General features: G+C 44.9%; 1 protein-coding gene across 1 annotated transcript; it reads right to left on the minus strand.

The window, feature by feature from the left end:
• Positions 1-723: 723 nt before the first annotated feature.
• NOLC1 (nucleolar and coiled-body phosphoprotein 1) lies at positions 724-12,695 on the minus strand. The gene is made up of 14 exons (XM_050305715.1): positions 12,567-12,695; positions 12,413-12,468; positions 12,192-12,304; positions 10,499-10,614; positions 9,603-9,744; positions 8,970-9,073; positions 8,189-8,339; positions 7,120-7,263; positions 6,602-6,691; positions 5,199-5,345; positions 4,418-4,981; positions 3,597-3,709; positions 3,125-3,205; positions 724-2,846 (listed from the first exon to the last, which is right to left on the minus strand). The coding sequence occupies exons 1-14, from the start codon at positions 12,678-12,680 to the stop codon at positions 2,688-2,690; spliced, it is 2,094 nt and encodes a 697-aa protein (XP_050161672.1). The 5' UTR covers positions 12,681-12,695; the 3' UTR covers positions 724-2,687.
• Positions 12,696-15,998: the final 3,303 nt, after the last annotated feature.

Below are 15,998 nucleotides of genomic sequence, written 5' to 3' on the forward strand. Positions count from 1 at the left end.
ACCCCAGCACTTGTTGCTCTTGCTTAGTCAGGTGCTGATCTCCAGTGAGGCTCATGACATTCTCTGCATCCCCTGCTGAAACTTCAGCTAGGGTTACACCTTCTCCTACAACATTATGTTCAAGGTGGAAGGCTGCGGCAAAGAGCATTGGTTACAGAGCAACTGAGAGCCTGATGGACCTGGTGATTCATCCCAATCTTTCCAGAGAGGTATAGCACAAGGAGCAAAATTGAGCATACAGCACTCAAGATCTCCACAAGGCCCTATCTATTAGCATGTTTCTTTTCCTTGCACACATGATCAGAGAAGGAAGAAATTTAAGAGGTTACAGAAATTACTTACTTTAACCTGGTATATACAAGATTTTTCAGTTATGCCTATTCTTCTTATTCTCATATGCTGTTTTTTCTTATATGGCCAGCTGCCATACTGCAAATTTGGCAGCAATATTTGAGAAGAACTAACTTGATACTCTAGCGGAATGGAACTTGAGCATTCTCAGTTCATCCTGGTTTCTAGAGTTTTATCCAAATTCCTTGCAGTCACTCAACAGACCTGCACAAGCCCCCTTTCACTTCTGAAGGTCTGTCACGTGACTACAATCATGTAAATAAGACAAGTGGATGTAGACAGATGAAGACAGTGCTATGTTACCCCAAGCACTGGTACCCTCCCTTTTCCCACCCACTATTCCCTATCTTTAACTACCAGATCCACTCAGACTACAAAGGCAGCAATCTTTATTTTATGACATATCAAATTCACACTTTAGACTTTTTTTAAAAACTCCAAAGCATAAAAGCATTTAAAAGAGTTCCAAATATAAGTTCCATATAAAGAGAAAAAAAGAGGGCAAATGACACACAAGATGACGTTTAAGTCCTCATGTAGAAAATATTCTTCCCACCTTCCTTTGGCCTCTGACCTTTACTTTCTTTAAATAACCATGGTCTCCTGGGCCCCTCTGCACTGTAGCCTTGAATGCAGGCACCACAGTGATTGTGCAAGCCACAGGGGAAGACCTGAAAAATGCTCATTTGGAAAAAGCTGCTGCTTGTGTACATGGGGGTGGCTCATCAAGTCTCATCCAACCCTCAATTAGGTGACACTGCTTTGCACACTAATGTAGCTTCCTGTAACAAGGCTGCTCTCATTGGCAGCCTTTAGGGAGGGAATGGAAACATGGAAATCAGGCCCCACAATACCTCTCTCAATGGCTGACAGTTTCACCACACAGAGTGAGCACCTCTCACAGCCCACTACTCCATTTCCCAAACGTGTACTACCATTGTTCAATTCACACTGGCTGTGGGCTCAGCCAACTGCTCCACAAACTAGTTAACGTGAACCACCTAACAGGAGGCAAAGGATTTAGGGGAACCATTTTCTACTAGATGTAAGCTGCACCGTAAGTAAGGAGGCAGTGACACAAATGGAGGGAAAGCAAGCCTGCCCCTCAGCAGCAGTAAGCCTCAACTAGTTTCAATTTTGGCTGCAAGTTTCTGAACTTGTTTGTGGCTCCTCATACTGAACACGTACTTGTAGCTAACACTTCAAACCTTACCACATCAGGCTTTATTTGCCTTAGTGCTAAGGGGAAGCTGGCATTTTACTTCTCAAGAGGGATTTAAGACATGGAAAACAGCTCAAAGAGCAAGTGATCCAACTCAGAAAAAAAATTTAAGGCATTAATGATACATTCATCTTGACTCCTACCAAGCTGCAGCTCACACTGCTGGCAATAAGCATAAGCTGGCACAGTATATGTTCAGAGAGAACAAGGAGTAATGCCACTGCAGTCAAAGCCTCTGAAACAAAAACACGGCAAAAAGCAGAACTGGAAAGAAGGCTTTATCTCCTCTGCCTCCCTACCTGTTCCCTCTATGTGAAACATCACAACCTCCATGCAGCCAAGTTTCTGCACAACTCCAATCCCCAGCTACAGTCCTAATGGAAGTGTTGACAAGATTGCCACAGCTGTACTTTAGACCTTGGTCTTTCTGCCCCCCACCTTGCAACTGCAAGCAATACTGTTACTCAACTACTAAGATGTATTTAGATGCTGCTTCTCCAAGTACTCTCTGGTTAGTAGCCTTAACAGGAGTGCAAGGAAGAGGAAGGTAGGTATTTATTGCAAGGTAAAACCATAAAAACACAGAAAAGAGGAACCCTGTCACACTGCAAGTGTGAATTTGAAATGTCAGGTGGGGTTGGGGATTATAGCCAGAGAACTAGAATCAGTTGTTCTTACAGTAACTAGTCAAAGGCAAAGTTACAATACTTGCCTTTTCACAGGTATCAGATTTTAACTGGCTGAAAAAGAAATGGGAGATTAAAATACAGGAGAATGATTTCTCTATCTTCTACTAGTTGGGCGGAAAACCAAAACCAAAAATCATTGCCAGCCTTTTAAAATAAGACTGTAGAAAATATAAGCCTTGGAGGTCACCCTGCTGGTGGCAGTAACACCAGCTCAAGGATGGTTTCAAATTAGGGGACTAAACCAAACTTAGAAATAAAAGGGGGAAACTTCCAGCCATTCTCCCACATCCCTATACTGGAGCTGCCCGTCCCACAAGGGGCTAGGGGAGGTAGCATTCCAGGCAGGTTTGATATCCATGATGTTCACATGCCCATCCAAGATGTTCTGGTGAGCAGATGGTTTATGAATTCCAAAGGAAACATTCTCAGTCACTTTCAAACTTGACGGAATTGACTTGAGTTGATATAGTGCCCCCACGGTAGCTGCCTCGCTTTTTCTTTGTCTTCTCATGGCGGAAAGATTTGCCTTTAGTGTATTTCAGGATATTGTTAGCCTTCTCACCCCAGTCACCAGCTGCTCCTTTCTGTGAGGGATGAAGGGGGAGAAGAAAAAAGAAATTCAAGTCAGTACCCAAGAGAGTAAAGGCAACATTTTGCAATTTACCCTATCCAGCAAACACTAGTACATTAACACTGGAGTAGATATCGCTTTCCCATGCACCTCCTGCCACTGTTCACATGCTTTTTAACAGCTCCTCCTGGTGGAAAAAGTTCTCACCAGAAACACTCCCCACAAGCACACCAAGGCTGCTCTGCAGACATGTCCTTGCAGAGACTGAGCGATACCACTACCTAGCCCTACCTTTGCTTCAAATGAGTTATCAGCAACACGGGCATCCACCTCAATCTCTTCTTCCCTTACGCGGCGGAATGGAGAGCCTGGCTGTTGAGAAAGAAAATGAGACAGTAAGCACATGTAAACACACAACATCCCTTGGTGACAACCTCCTTCCTTGCCCTGCAAATAGGGGAGCCCTGTTCACATCACCTCAATTTTTAAGTGTTTCTCAGATTTATGGTTCTTTCCCTTCTTCAGATCAGGCAGCTCAGGGATGCTCCTGTGCAAGCATATCCAATCAGCTTTTGCCAGAATAATACTATGCACATATTTGCACTCCCTCTAGGGTTCTCCAGACAAGGTTTAAGTGCTTGAGCAGGGAATAAAAATACAAATAATCCTATAGGCCCAACCTCCCACAAAACCCCCAAACAAGCCTAGTTGTTTAGAAGACAGATACCTCTTCAGCCAGTTGCCATAGTCCACCCTCACTCACCCGTTTCACCTTGGGAACTGTGTGCGGTGTTTTGGTTTTGATCTTTGCTTTTTTACTGTGTGGTGTCTCTGTCTCCTGAACATCTTCCCTCTTTTGTTTCTTCCCGATTGTGCCTGTTAGATGTACAGCAGTAAAACTTTAAAGGGAGTAACTGCAGTGTTGGGAAAGGTAATGGCAGCCCTCCCCCAGAAAGCAAACCCAATGTTGACACAGGTGTGAGAACTGGTCCCTGCATTACTTCACCCAGAAAACAGACTGCTGTACTAGACACAGCCATTTTGGGTCAACAAGGATCTTCCATCCTATCCTAAGGGATAAAAATAATTTTATGGAATAGGGTACCTGTATATTAATGATTTTGCATACTTGAGAGTTCTGTTGGTCAAAGTTTGCCCGGTTTTGGAGTCATACCACATGCACTTGCACACATCATTAGGGCATCACTAGTTTTCCTCCTGGAGGGTTAAAGATTGAGATTGTGCATTGCGGCATCAACCGTGGTGTCCCACTCCACATGGACAAGATCCGCCAGCATCCACTTTGCTGCCACTAAATCCTGTGCGTGCACAGATGGCAACTGGCAACAGCTATACAGAAATGTGCTTCAGCATTACCACAGATTCTACTGCCAGCAGCTATGTAATACAGACAAAAAGGATTCCACCAAATGCAAAACTAGCCCTTCCCTCTCAGTACTGCACCAAATGGCATAATCCAGTAACAGAGATTAGACTGAATATTCTTTAAGAAAGTCTTCCATTCATGTTTAGCTCAGTAACACTGCCTGACAGACCCACTTCCGAGACTGTAGGTAATAATACCTCCATTAACTTTTCCGGTTTCTTCTTCAGAGCTGCTTTCACTGCTACTACTACTGCCACCAGCTGGCTTGGACTTCATGCTGTTTGCTGCTGTTGAGGATGCTTTCGCTTTCTCTGTGGAGGCAGTGGCCTTAGAACCATTCTGTAATCCTTTTGCTGCCTTTTTGGGCTTCTCATCCTCTTCACTGGAACTATCTGATGAGCTGCTGCTACTACTAGAAGCAGCTGCTTTCTTCCCCACAGTTGCTTTTGCTGCCCCTGTAGATTTAGCGGCTGTTTTCACTGCTGGCTTCTTTTCTTCTTCACTGCTTGAGCTATCAGAATCAGATGTGTCTGCTTTGGGAGCTGGAGTAGAAGGTTTGGACACTGGCTTAGCCACTTTGCCAGCTAATTTAGCTGGGGGGGCTTTCTTCTTCTTCTCATCCTCAGAACTGCTGGAGCTGCTATCTGAATCAGAGCTACTTTGTGCTTTCTTTGTGGCAGCTTGTGACTTCTTTGCTGCAGGGGTTGCTGCTTTAGTTGTGGGCTTCACAGGAGCTGCCTTCTTGTCAGAACTATCAGAATCTAGAATGCAAAGGAAAAAAAACAATCAAGGCTAAGTCCCATTCCTTCAATACAAAGCTAACATACAGATTTAATGCTGATACACAGCGCACAATGTTTGAAACAACACTGCAATGGGTATTCCTGTTCAACCACACCCTTCTACCCAGTCTAGAAACAGAGGTTTGAGCAAGATCAACATGCATGTAGAAATTCTCCTTTTCTCCTACCCCAATACCTGAGCTGTCCGAGGAAGAACTGGAGTCTTTCTTTGCTTGTCCAGGCTTGGCAACTACTTTTGCTGGTTTAGAAGTATTCTTTATCACAGGTTGTTTAGCTGGGAGCTTACTCCCTACCTTCTTTTTGTCATCTTCAGAGCTGGAATCTAACAAAAAAATTGGTTTTTAAGTTAGTAGGATTCATGTGCCAGCTACTTTAGTAATAACATATATATAACTCCCAGGAAAGTGAAAAGCAAAATTACTTGAGGCTCAAGGCTGAGCCACTAGGTAACTAGAAACCAGCAGCATTTGATGAACACTTGAATGGTTGGCTTTGTTGGGAGGAAGTGAAAATAAACAGTTTAAGTCCTTCACAATTACATGAAAAAGGAAGAAGATATTTGGAGAATAATATAGGAGAAGAGGGAATAAGGGACTGGAGAAAGTACCAGTATCACCAAGACTAAACTCAGGAAGAAGAAACATTGGGAAAAGAAGGTATGTAGTAAGGATCAAAAAACATACAAGAAACTATGAGATAAAGTTTACAAAGCATGCAGAGCGAGGCAGTGACAGCACAGTATCTCATTTTAACTGCTTCCTGTATGAGATGAGTTTAGCAGCAGTCTGAGGATGGACTGGAGACTCTTGAGTAAAAACACAGCTTTGTATTGTGTGTTACAGGAATCTGGAATACTAAACCTGATCTTTTCAATATTTCTGAACGCTTTATTAACAGCAATCAAGAACTTGACTGTTTTGATAGAAACTAGGCAACAAAACCAGACAGCACAATGCCTGACACTCACTGCAGTGTCACACAATCTATTAACTGTTCACAGACAGACAGGCATCTCCCACCCACAGTCCCTGCTGTGGCACCAGAGATGTTGAGATACACAACAGGAGCACCTTGAACTTGGAGTAGAAATGTAGCCCATAGGGAATTTACATGGGAAATACAGCCCTGCAAACCTTATACCTGATCAACAGGAGCTACATAGCACACTGCCCCCATTTCTAGGGTCACATGAGGAGAAGGCATCTTTTGAGTCTATTTTGAACTTCATATGGTGGTTACACTTTTATTTTAGAAACTTCTCCCCAACACAGTGGGATAACAGAAACCAAAAATCTTAAGACACAGATCCTCAAAACGTTTAACCATTAACCTTCCTGGAGAAACCTGATCCGTAATTCCCCACCCTTTTCATCCGGCAACATGAAGACCTTTCTGTACTTGCCAATGGTCTCATTGTCTCATGGTCAGACTGCACTCTGCATAGCAGACTCCTGTTTTTTCAATTTTTCATCTTGCTAGCCCTTACGCTAAAGATTTCAGCTGATACATCACTATACAGCAACCTGACCAATAAAAACATTTAACACAAAAGAATCAAAACATTATTTCTTGAATTACCTGAGTCACTGTCAGAACTGGATTTAGCCTTCTTGCTAGTCACAGCTTTGTTTTGGGGGCCAGGAACTGTTTTAGCTACTACGGCTTTGCCTGCAAAAGCAAGTGAAAAATTAACAGGCCACATCCACACCAAACCTTTGTTCCAAGATAGAAACCTTTCTAGATGTCAAAAAGCTCCATTCTCAGTGTACCACATATTCTCCAGGTATCTTCTCAGGTATATTCTTCCTCCAGCCAGCAACTGGAAGCCAAGCAAGAACCTGGTTTATTTCCACTAAACTAGATCCTGGTGACTTTTCAAACCACCATGTGTAAAGTAATCCAACCAGCATACACTTCAGATCCACAGGTCTTATAGTGTTGTTTGGGCAGCCTTCAAATTAATCAGAAGCTTCCAGAAAAGCAAATAGCAACACAGACCAAAGGCAAACACCCTTTTCAAGGAAACCAGGACATTGCCAAAACACTGTTGGCTCCATTTAGTACTTCCTCTTCAGCCTCTCCCCCTCGCAACATACCTGCTGCTGCTCCCTTTGGGGGCACCTTCTCTGCCTCATCACTACTGTCTGAGGAGTCACTGCTCTCAGCCTTTTTTGCAGGAGCCTTGGCAAGGCCTTTCTTTGTCTGTGTTCCCTGAGGAGGTGGTACAGCACTGTACTGACCTATGAAGAGAGACACAGCATTCAGATACCTGCATGACAATGCGAGCAGCACATGAGATGTTTGCCGTAGATAGAATAAAGCACTTCTATTCGGTTCCATTTATTCCCCTTCTCTAACTACAACCAAACACACCAGCTTGTAATTTGAAAGGTTATACCCATCCCACTGCTACCTCCTCGTTTCTGCTGTGAGTTTAACTCTCCTCTCGGGGTTCAGCTAACCCAGCCATCTCTGCAGAAGTTTTCTCTGCACTTTTAGAAGAACAGGAGCTCATTGCCAAACTTCCAGAAAAGAAAACAGGTATGTCACCTGTTCATAGTTTTCATTTACTGCCTTCTCAAGTCCTCTGGTTAGAGCATTAGACTGAACTTTGATTATTTGACCCTCAACTCACACCAGCTCTCTACTGGAACCCTAAAAGCATTATACCACACTGACCAGAGCCCATTTAGCCCATCAGCTGGACTACAACTGAACAGCCTTGGGTACTTCACAAAAAAGGAACCCTAAAAAAGCTTAAATTGATGCAGATACAGAATAATCACAGACAACGTCACTATGTGGCACATTCAGTCTCATCTTAAAAACCTCCAGGGACAGAGAATCAAACCATTTGATATTTACTTCCCACACCCTGGCAGACATGAACATGCAAAGAACGAGGCTATCCGACAGGCAAACCAAGCAGGGCACCACAGTCTCTCTCACTCCCCATCCCTTGCTGAGGGAGGAGCTGAACTGTAAGCCCAGCCCAAACAGCACACATGAAAAGAGCTGCTGTATCTCTGGTTCATGTTACCACCACCAGCATCTGGAACCTTGTCTGTAGCAGGGCTTGCCTGTGCCCCACATGCACTTCTCACAGGACAGCAGGACTAGCAGAAAGTATCCTCTCACACAGCAGCAATGGTATTTACTACGTACCAGACTTTGGCTTTTGTTTTGCAGGTGGCTTTTCATCGTCTGAGCTGTCAGATGAGTCCTCACTACTGGAACTTTCCTTGGCACGTTTGTTTTTCCCTGGACACGCTTGAGTTGCTGCAGGTTTCGGCAGAGGCGATTTCTTGGGAACAACCTTATCGTAAGAAATAAACATTAAAAAAAAGGAAGTTGCAGACATCTTGTGGGTTTTGTTTAACTCTACACCTTACTTAAGAGAGCAAATTCTGAAGACAAAGGGAGAGAAATTAATAAATATTCTCAAATACAAATTTTAGGAAATGTATGGGCATTATTATCTCTCTGGCCACTCTTCTACTGTTTTATGCTGCATGAACTGCTAATGAGGAGCTCGTCTTGACAAAGGGGCTCAGAACTGACTGAAATGGTAGCAACTGCCACATGATTATTTTTGTGTTGAAGAAAACATTTTTAAATAATCCTTAGTGGAAAATTCAAAGTTATAGTCAGCTAAGCACAAAAAAGTCATGCCAAAGTGAATATATAATGGAGAAAACGATATGGCTATGACACAATGTTTTCCTGTAAAAGGATGGAACAAAAAATGCAGTAAGGAGCTAGTAGGAAAGAATGCAGTGCATGGAGAGGTAGAGGTATGTACAGAACACAGAATCCCTCTGTATAAAAGAAGAGGTATAAGAATTATGCTGAGCACAGCATCTATATAGTCTGTGCTTGCAAGATGATACACTCAGTCTTACTAGACTTCTATAGTGTTCATGAAGTTTTTCATGGTCTAATTTACCTTTTTTGGTGCAGCCTTTTCCTCATCAGAATCTTCACTACTGCTGCTACTGCTTGCTCCTTTTCCATTGACAACCTTGCTAGCTGCCTGGGCAGCTTTACTTCCTTTTGAGAGAAGTACAAAGGAACATTACAAAACACGCCATGGCAGATGAAGGATAATTACATTGAGCAGAAAGTATCACAGAGAGAAAAGAACCACAGAAAGCCAATAGGGTAGGTTAAGGTAGTCCTGCAAAACTGTTAGTTTATCATACTGCAAGCTTAGAGGAAGTTTTCTGAAAACTGTCTCTTCTAGCTTATAGGACATTATATGACTAAAGCCTAAGTAAAGATCTTCTCTGCTTTTTGAGGGGAAGACACTGGCAAAAGCAAAACTTCAGCAGTTAAGGCTGCTGACTACAGTTACCTATTCAAACAACAAAGCATTCAGGACCAGATGTTTTATTTGCAATCAGTTCTACCCCTCTTCTATGTCAGAAGCAGACTGGACTGGAGTGCAAATGGCAGTGACAACAGATTTTCAAACTGCTATATTAATATATCTGTCTTTGCATGTGGGTACAGTCCCCAGCACTCCTCCCTTGGCTTTTTTGGTTTTACACTTTGACATGTAATACACAATAAGAGGTACCTGATTTAGGTGTTGCTGGTTTTGGTGGCTGTTTCTTTGGCGCTTCTTCATCTGAGCTGCTTGAGTCAGAGCTGGAACTTTCTGCTTTCTTCTGAGCCTGGATTTTGGTTCCAGCTGGTTTCACCACAGGTTTTGCACCTTTCTAAACAACAGAAAAAAAACTGATTAGCCTTCATAGTCATGAAAAGAACATAAGGCTAATAAGTGGGACATGTATAAACAGCTGTCTTTCAAAAAGGTTACCATTTTGATTTGAAAACACCACCCTGCCTAATGGCCAAGGTCTGAAAATCTCTGTAACAGTTTTGCTCTGGAAAAACCTCCCAGAAACCCATTGGAAGCTTCCTTTGCACCTCAGTCTTGAGTTCTGCCTCCTCAAAAATGAGGCAGATCTGAGGCTGGCACCTCCTTCCGTCTATGGATCACACTAGTTTGAAAACTGAAAATACTGAACTGGGCAACTCTGATCAGTGTCCTTTAGTGTACACTAACATCATTCTTCCTCCCCACGACTTTTCAAGACCATTACTGCAGCAAGAAAAAGGAAAGAGAAAATTCTCTTTCTATATAAATATGTATATAAAGATCAAATTTATGGTAGCAACTGCAAATAAATCTTTCTCTGCAAAAAAGTGAGCCCTGGCAGTCTTAGGATAAAAGCAAGAAGACTCGGACATGAAACAAAGTGGGGTTTGGACAAGAAATTGATTTTTCCTGAGACCAGTTCAAATGGCACATTTTCCACTACAGAAATTTCTTGCATTGCACCTGCCTCAGCCTAGACACTTCATAGTTCAGGAGAAGTGAGCCTAATTTCAGAGAGAATTCTGTTGGTCAAATTTACTATTATTTATTACTGTCAAATATGCATCAAAGAGGCAGGGAAAAAAGCAAACCTTTGTTGGCTTTTCCTCCTCCTCTGAGTCTGAATCATCACTGGAGTCCTCACTGCTGCTCTCTGCCTTCTTGGCTGGAGGAACTGCTTTTGCTTTAGGAACAGCTGCTCCTTTAGCTGCAAATATGGGACAGCAAACACTGATTACAAGTGAATTCACAATGTGCACGTACCTATATCCTGCACTAGTGGGTATCAGGGTAAAGGACAGACTAAGATCATTAAACCATGACTGAAGTTCACAACACTGACTTTACTTCTTGAGCAGCATGTGTCACACTACCCCAAATTGGGTAAGCAAGAGGATAGAATCAATTATAGATTTTATTTTTGTCACATACACATTTAAGTGCAGACTTCTATCACCAAAAAGGAGAACCCACAAAGAGCGAGTACCCCCAAACTGAGATAACATTAACTGGGTCTGCACACCTTTCAGCTTAAAGAACAAGCACAGACTTGTGCCTGCAAAAGAGATCCAGTCTCTGTGGTTAAAGTGATATAATAAAGTTCCAGACACTTGAATGTGTTTTAGCCAAATCTACTTCCTGGTTACTGATTGGTTTTTAATAATGTGGAGCAAAAGGAATCATTTTGGTCCACACTTTATTTGCAAGTGTCCTTACCAAATAAAAATCAGATCTAAGTTCAAATTCAGCTTTGGGATGGTTTGAGTTGAAGACCAGTTTTCTTTCTCCCTCTCCCTGTTTAGTCCTTCCCCCTTGCAAATCTCCTGCTAGATATACAAATCTTGTGTACGGTGTAGTTAAGGTAAGATATAAGAGCAATTCCAAGTAAAAGGGAAAAATGCAGCTTATCACATACCAGAATGTAATGGAGAGATGTATTTTTGATAGAATTAGTACACAAACTTGAGAGGAAAAAAAGGATAGTAACCTCCCACAAGCAGCAGGCGAATAAGGATGCCTGGCATTTCTCTGGAATTCAAGCATACCCAGTGCAACTCCTCTGCAACAGGTCATGGTGTCCACCAATACAGAGGACCCTGATAAATCTAAATAAATCCTAGCCATGCAGGAGTTTTGTCAAACTACGAGTATTTTAACAAACTTACAAGCACTCATAAAACCTGAATCGATTTTCATACAAAATCAAAATGAAAAATCATTCTTTAAAGATCTTAGTAAGAGAGCCCCTGGAAATTAACATGGAAGAATCACCATGAGGTAGCTTCCTCCCAGTACCTGCCCAATCTGCATACTCTCAAATCCCAATTTCCCCCAGTATTTAATGCAACGCATAATCTGAAGGTGCCAAAGCAAGTAGGTATAACCCTGCTGAGATATCCTAGTGAGTGTTTGGAAAGTAGAACTCCAGTCTAGACAAGGTAATGAAGGCGCTACTTAACAGCATCTTCAAACTCAATGCAGCCCAATGACTTCCCCAGGCTCAGCCTAGGGAGACAAAATAAATGGCTAACACCTTCTAGGGGACACAAATTCTGATGTGCCTAAATTCTAATAGGATAAAAACATCACCCTTAGTTAGGATGAACGTATCTTACATGTCATGGGCAAGAGACCTGTCTAAACCGAGATCGGATAATACAAGCCCAGTACGTGATAGCTGCTGTGGGACCTCAGGAGAGCTGCTGACGCTCGACTCTACACGCGGGTGAGGAGCCAACATCAAACACAACCCCGACCTGCGCCAGGGTCGCTCACAAACCCCACCTGGTTTCTTGGCTGGGGGTTTCTCGTCCTCGTCACTGGAGCTGCTGGAGGACGGCTTCCTCTTCGCCTGGCCGCCGTTCGGGACCAGCTTTCCCTTCTGGGCCGCCGGAGACCTGCGTGGAGAGAGGCTGAGCGGGGCCCTGCGGCGGGGGGAGCGCGGCGGGGGGAGCCCGGCGGGCCATCAGCGCGGCCCCGCGGGGCGGAGGGAGGGGGGCACTTACCGCAGCCAGTAGGTGAAGATGTCCAGGAGGGAGGCCGCGTTCGGGTCCTGCTCCTTCTAAACCGAGACAGGCCACGTCAGTGAGCGCGTCCCCGGCCGCCTCCCGCCCCTCTCCCGTCCCTCTCCCGTCCCTGCTCCCCCCGGTCCCCCCTCACCGCCGCCGCCTCCCTGGCGAAGGCGCGCGCGGCGCCCTGGCAGCCGCTCTCGCGCAGGAAGGCGAGCACGAGCGGGAACAGGTCACTGGGCACCGCGCGCCGCTCCGCCATCATGCACACACGCACGTGCCGCCTGCGCGCGCGCACCGCCCCCCCGCGCGCCTGCGTGCGTGCGCGCGCCGAGGCCCTGGCCCCGGCCCCGCCCCGCCGCCATATTGTCCGTGCGGCAGCGGCGGCACAGCGGCTGCGGGGCAGGGAGGGGGGAAGGAACTCCCTTGGTGTCGGTGCCGCCTCCCCGTACTGCGGGACGGCTGTCCGGCGTGCAGGAGCAGCAGAGGAGGGGCTGGGAACCCGGGAGTGCCCACACGGCACTTCAGGACTTAGGTCTCCCTGAGCCCGATCCCCCTACTTGTAATCCGCTTTGAACGCCGTCACTGAAAGGAGAGTGCTAGGGAGCAGGAGTGAGGAGCTCGGGGAGTCGCCGTCACTGAAAGGAGAGTGCTAGGGAGCAGGAGTGAGGAGCTCGGGGAGTCGCTGTCACTGAAAGGAGAGTGCTAGGGAGGAGGAGTGAGGAGCTCGGGCAGTCCTGGGTAGCGGGGATAAGGCTGCTCCGGGGAGGAGAACAAGCCGGTGGCTGTGGGCAGCCGGCACTGGCAGAGCCCTCACCGACACGGCGCAGCCCCACGTGGCTGGAACACGGGAGGCAGGGCTGAGTACTGATAACGGGCTTCATCGGGTGTCTCGGGAAAAGGGAGCTATAATTCCGAGAGCAGTAATTCTCCATTGCTCGGTAATTTTACACGGGCCTTTACAATGTAAGCTGCTGTAAGGGTAACTGCCAAAGGAGCAAGTTTATGAATGTTTTAGTTGAAGTAGTTACAACGTGAGTATCCAGTTTTTGACAAGAGGCGCTGAATAAAGACGTTCTGTAACCGGCTGTAAAGACGCTGTTCAGCGGACAAGTTCAAGTGAAGTTCAAGCTCCAAACGACCACCAGGGACCCCTAGCGACCAAATAAGGCCTTCTGAACAACTTCTTACAGCTAATTAACATGTTTGAATTTTATGAGAGAAGTAGTGAATACGTAAGACATTTGATGAAATATGTAAAATTTTAAGTAAATATTAGCTATGCTGACTGAAGCTCTGCTGACCGAAAAACAGGACACAAGATTAGAGGAGCTATCCTCCCTGTGTGTTCTGTGCTGATGATAAAGAATGCTCACAAATTGAGTCTTAGGAGTTTCTTATTTGCCACTTTCTGGTAACAAACCAGGTCTGGGACACCAGATAATGAATCCATACAGGAACAAGGGGAAATGGTGCTAGAGGAAGTAATAATAATAATGGCCAGTCTTCGCGAGCGAAGATCCGGGGAAGGTCTTTACACCTTCCAGCCTGCGCATTGGATTTCTTAGGTGAGACACAGTGTGCGCGGAACTGAGCCCACCCTTTAATCCTAAGGTTCATCTGCCGGGGCCAAGCGAGCTTGGACAGTGGCAGCGAGGTCCTTAGGACGTAGGTGGGTTGCCTTTAAGGGCTAACGAGCCCCACCTGCCCGGAGAGGAAGTAATGCTATGGTCCTAAAGCACAAACCTGTAAGAGAGAGAAAGGGAATGTGAGGTAAGGCTGCTTACAATAAAGGCTTGAAGAACTTCAAAGAGGCAAGGTTAGAAACAGGGCATGAAACAGGTATACCTCGAGCAAACACTGAAGACCCAGGCCTGAGCTTAAATGGAACTTCTGGGCCTATGGGCAAAAAGTGGCTGTGGCTTTAAGTTAGTAATTTCTCTAGGGAAGTTTTTTTTCTGTAAAACTGAAGGTTTGCTCTGATGGTTGTAGCTCTTTGTTCTTCTTGCCTTTGTGATGAGGTTTTTCTTGATTCTCTTCAATAGAATGTGCTATAAAACTTGCTGAGGGCAAAGGAAAAAGAGAGTCGTGTGCTGAAAGTCCTGATTTAGGGCTGCTAGGGTAAAAAAGAGCAGTAGTAGGTATGTAGCATTATGCTTTTTACATGTTCTCTACCTAGTGTTCTGCACTTAATGATTTCCAAATTACTGCTGTTCCTGCTGTGTGGGTGTTCTGTCCCTCTCCTAGTGCCTGATGAACACACACACTTGGGTGGGGCTCTGTGCCCAGCAAAGGATTCCTGTTGCTGGTGTCTCTGGAAAGTGCCACGTTTGCACTCATGGGGAAGTAAAAGTCAGCTCTTGTAGTGGTATGTTATACTGTAAGATCCTGTAATTTTGGACAGGTGCTGTAGCCTGTGGTGTAGAAAAGGGACAGGCAGCTGAGAGTTGGTTAAATGTGTGTACTTGTTTTCAGATGTCCTTGACCTGCCCTGCCCCTGTTCTGTATGGAATAACACAGGGCTGTGTTGCAGAAAAGAAACCGTTTCCAGGAACTAATATTTCTCTTAGTTTTTGTAGCTACAGCTGCAAGCTTCATCTGCAAAGGTCAGCAAACTTGTGCTTTTGTCTGTATCTGAAAGGAAGACATGCAGCCACTGCTGGTAAACTGTCCTTATTTTAAGTCATGCTGTCTGAAGTAACTGCTGTGAAGAACCAGGGAAGTTACTGACTCCCTTTGTTTCTCATCTGGTTAGTATCTCTCTTTCCTGCCCAGCCTTTGCCAGTAAGGTCTGTTCCCTGTGCTGTGGGGCAGCTTCTCTTCAGAGATGTGTGTCTGTCTAGGTGTGCGTTTCCCCCGTGTTGTGCCTGCAGCTGTTCAGATGACCTTGCAGGGAAAGCCATTTTGCTCTTTATTCCCCAAGGCAGTAGTGGGAGATCCTGGGATCTAAAAAGCAAGCAAATCAAACTGATTTATGCTATTGCTTGTAAATTCCTTTGCTCCACGTACCTATTCCTCATAGGTCTTTTCAGTTTTCCCCTTGGCTGTTAAATCTCTTTTGTTAAGGCTGCAGAGTGACCTAATCATCTTGGAAGAGAACATTTTTGTGAGAAGTCTCTGTTCTTCTACTCTTTTTGTGGCCAAGAAAAAGTGAAGAGAGGTAGAATGGGTGTTCAAACACTTACTGAATCTTTCCTTGTTACCCCTCATAAGTACCTAGCGAGAAAGCAATGTCTCTAGAAGAAGCAATCTAGTCCTTTTCTTTGGACAGGGATAAGACAGACCCTTGAGAATAATGCTGCAAATGCAGCTGTGGTTACATGCTGCAGTGATTTGAAGTGAGGAAAGAGTTGCACAGTCAGTTTTGGGCAAGAGAAGATGAAAAGCTCTCTCTGTTTCCTTTTTCTTTCCTTAGTTCGTTACGAGCTGTGTAACTGTCCCTTAGGCCAGCCTAATGTTCTAGGGTGTGAAGGGGTTTTTGCCTTGATTTATCATCTGAGTTTTTAGGTGGTGGTTGCTGGAACAACACACTAGCAGTTACTTAACTGCCTCATTTGTGGAGGCACATTAATTTCACTTTAGA

This window comes from Myiozetetes cayanensis, unplaced genomic scaffold (assembly GCF_022539395.1).
Source record: "Myiozetetes cayanensis isolate MyiCay16 unplaced genomic scaffold, myiCay2020 scf10, whole genome shotgun sequence".
Classification (NCBI taxonomy): domain Eukaryota; kingdom Metazoa; phylum Chordata; class Aves; order Passeriformes; family Tyrannidae; genus Myiozetetes; species Myiozetetes cayanensis.

Excerpts from the sequence above, each read along its gene's own strand:
- NOLC1 (XM_050305715.1), bottom strand. The coding sequence starts at position 12,680 with ATGATGGCGGAGCGGCGCGCGGTGCCCAGTGACCTGTTCCCGCTCGTG. Across the intron at positions 9,074-9,602 it reads ACCAGCAACACCTAAATCAG|GAAGTAAAGCTGCCCAGGCA; the intron begins GTACCTCTTATT and ends TTCTCTCAAAAG. Across the intron at positions 4,982-5,198 it reads TTCTTCCTCGGACAGCTCAG|ATTCTGATAGTTCTGACAAG; the intron begins GTATTGGGGTAG and ends TTTGCATTCTAG.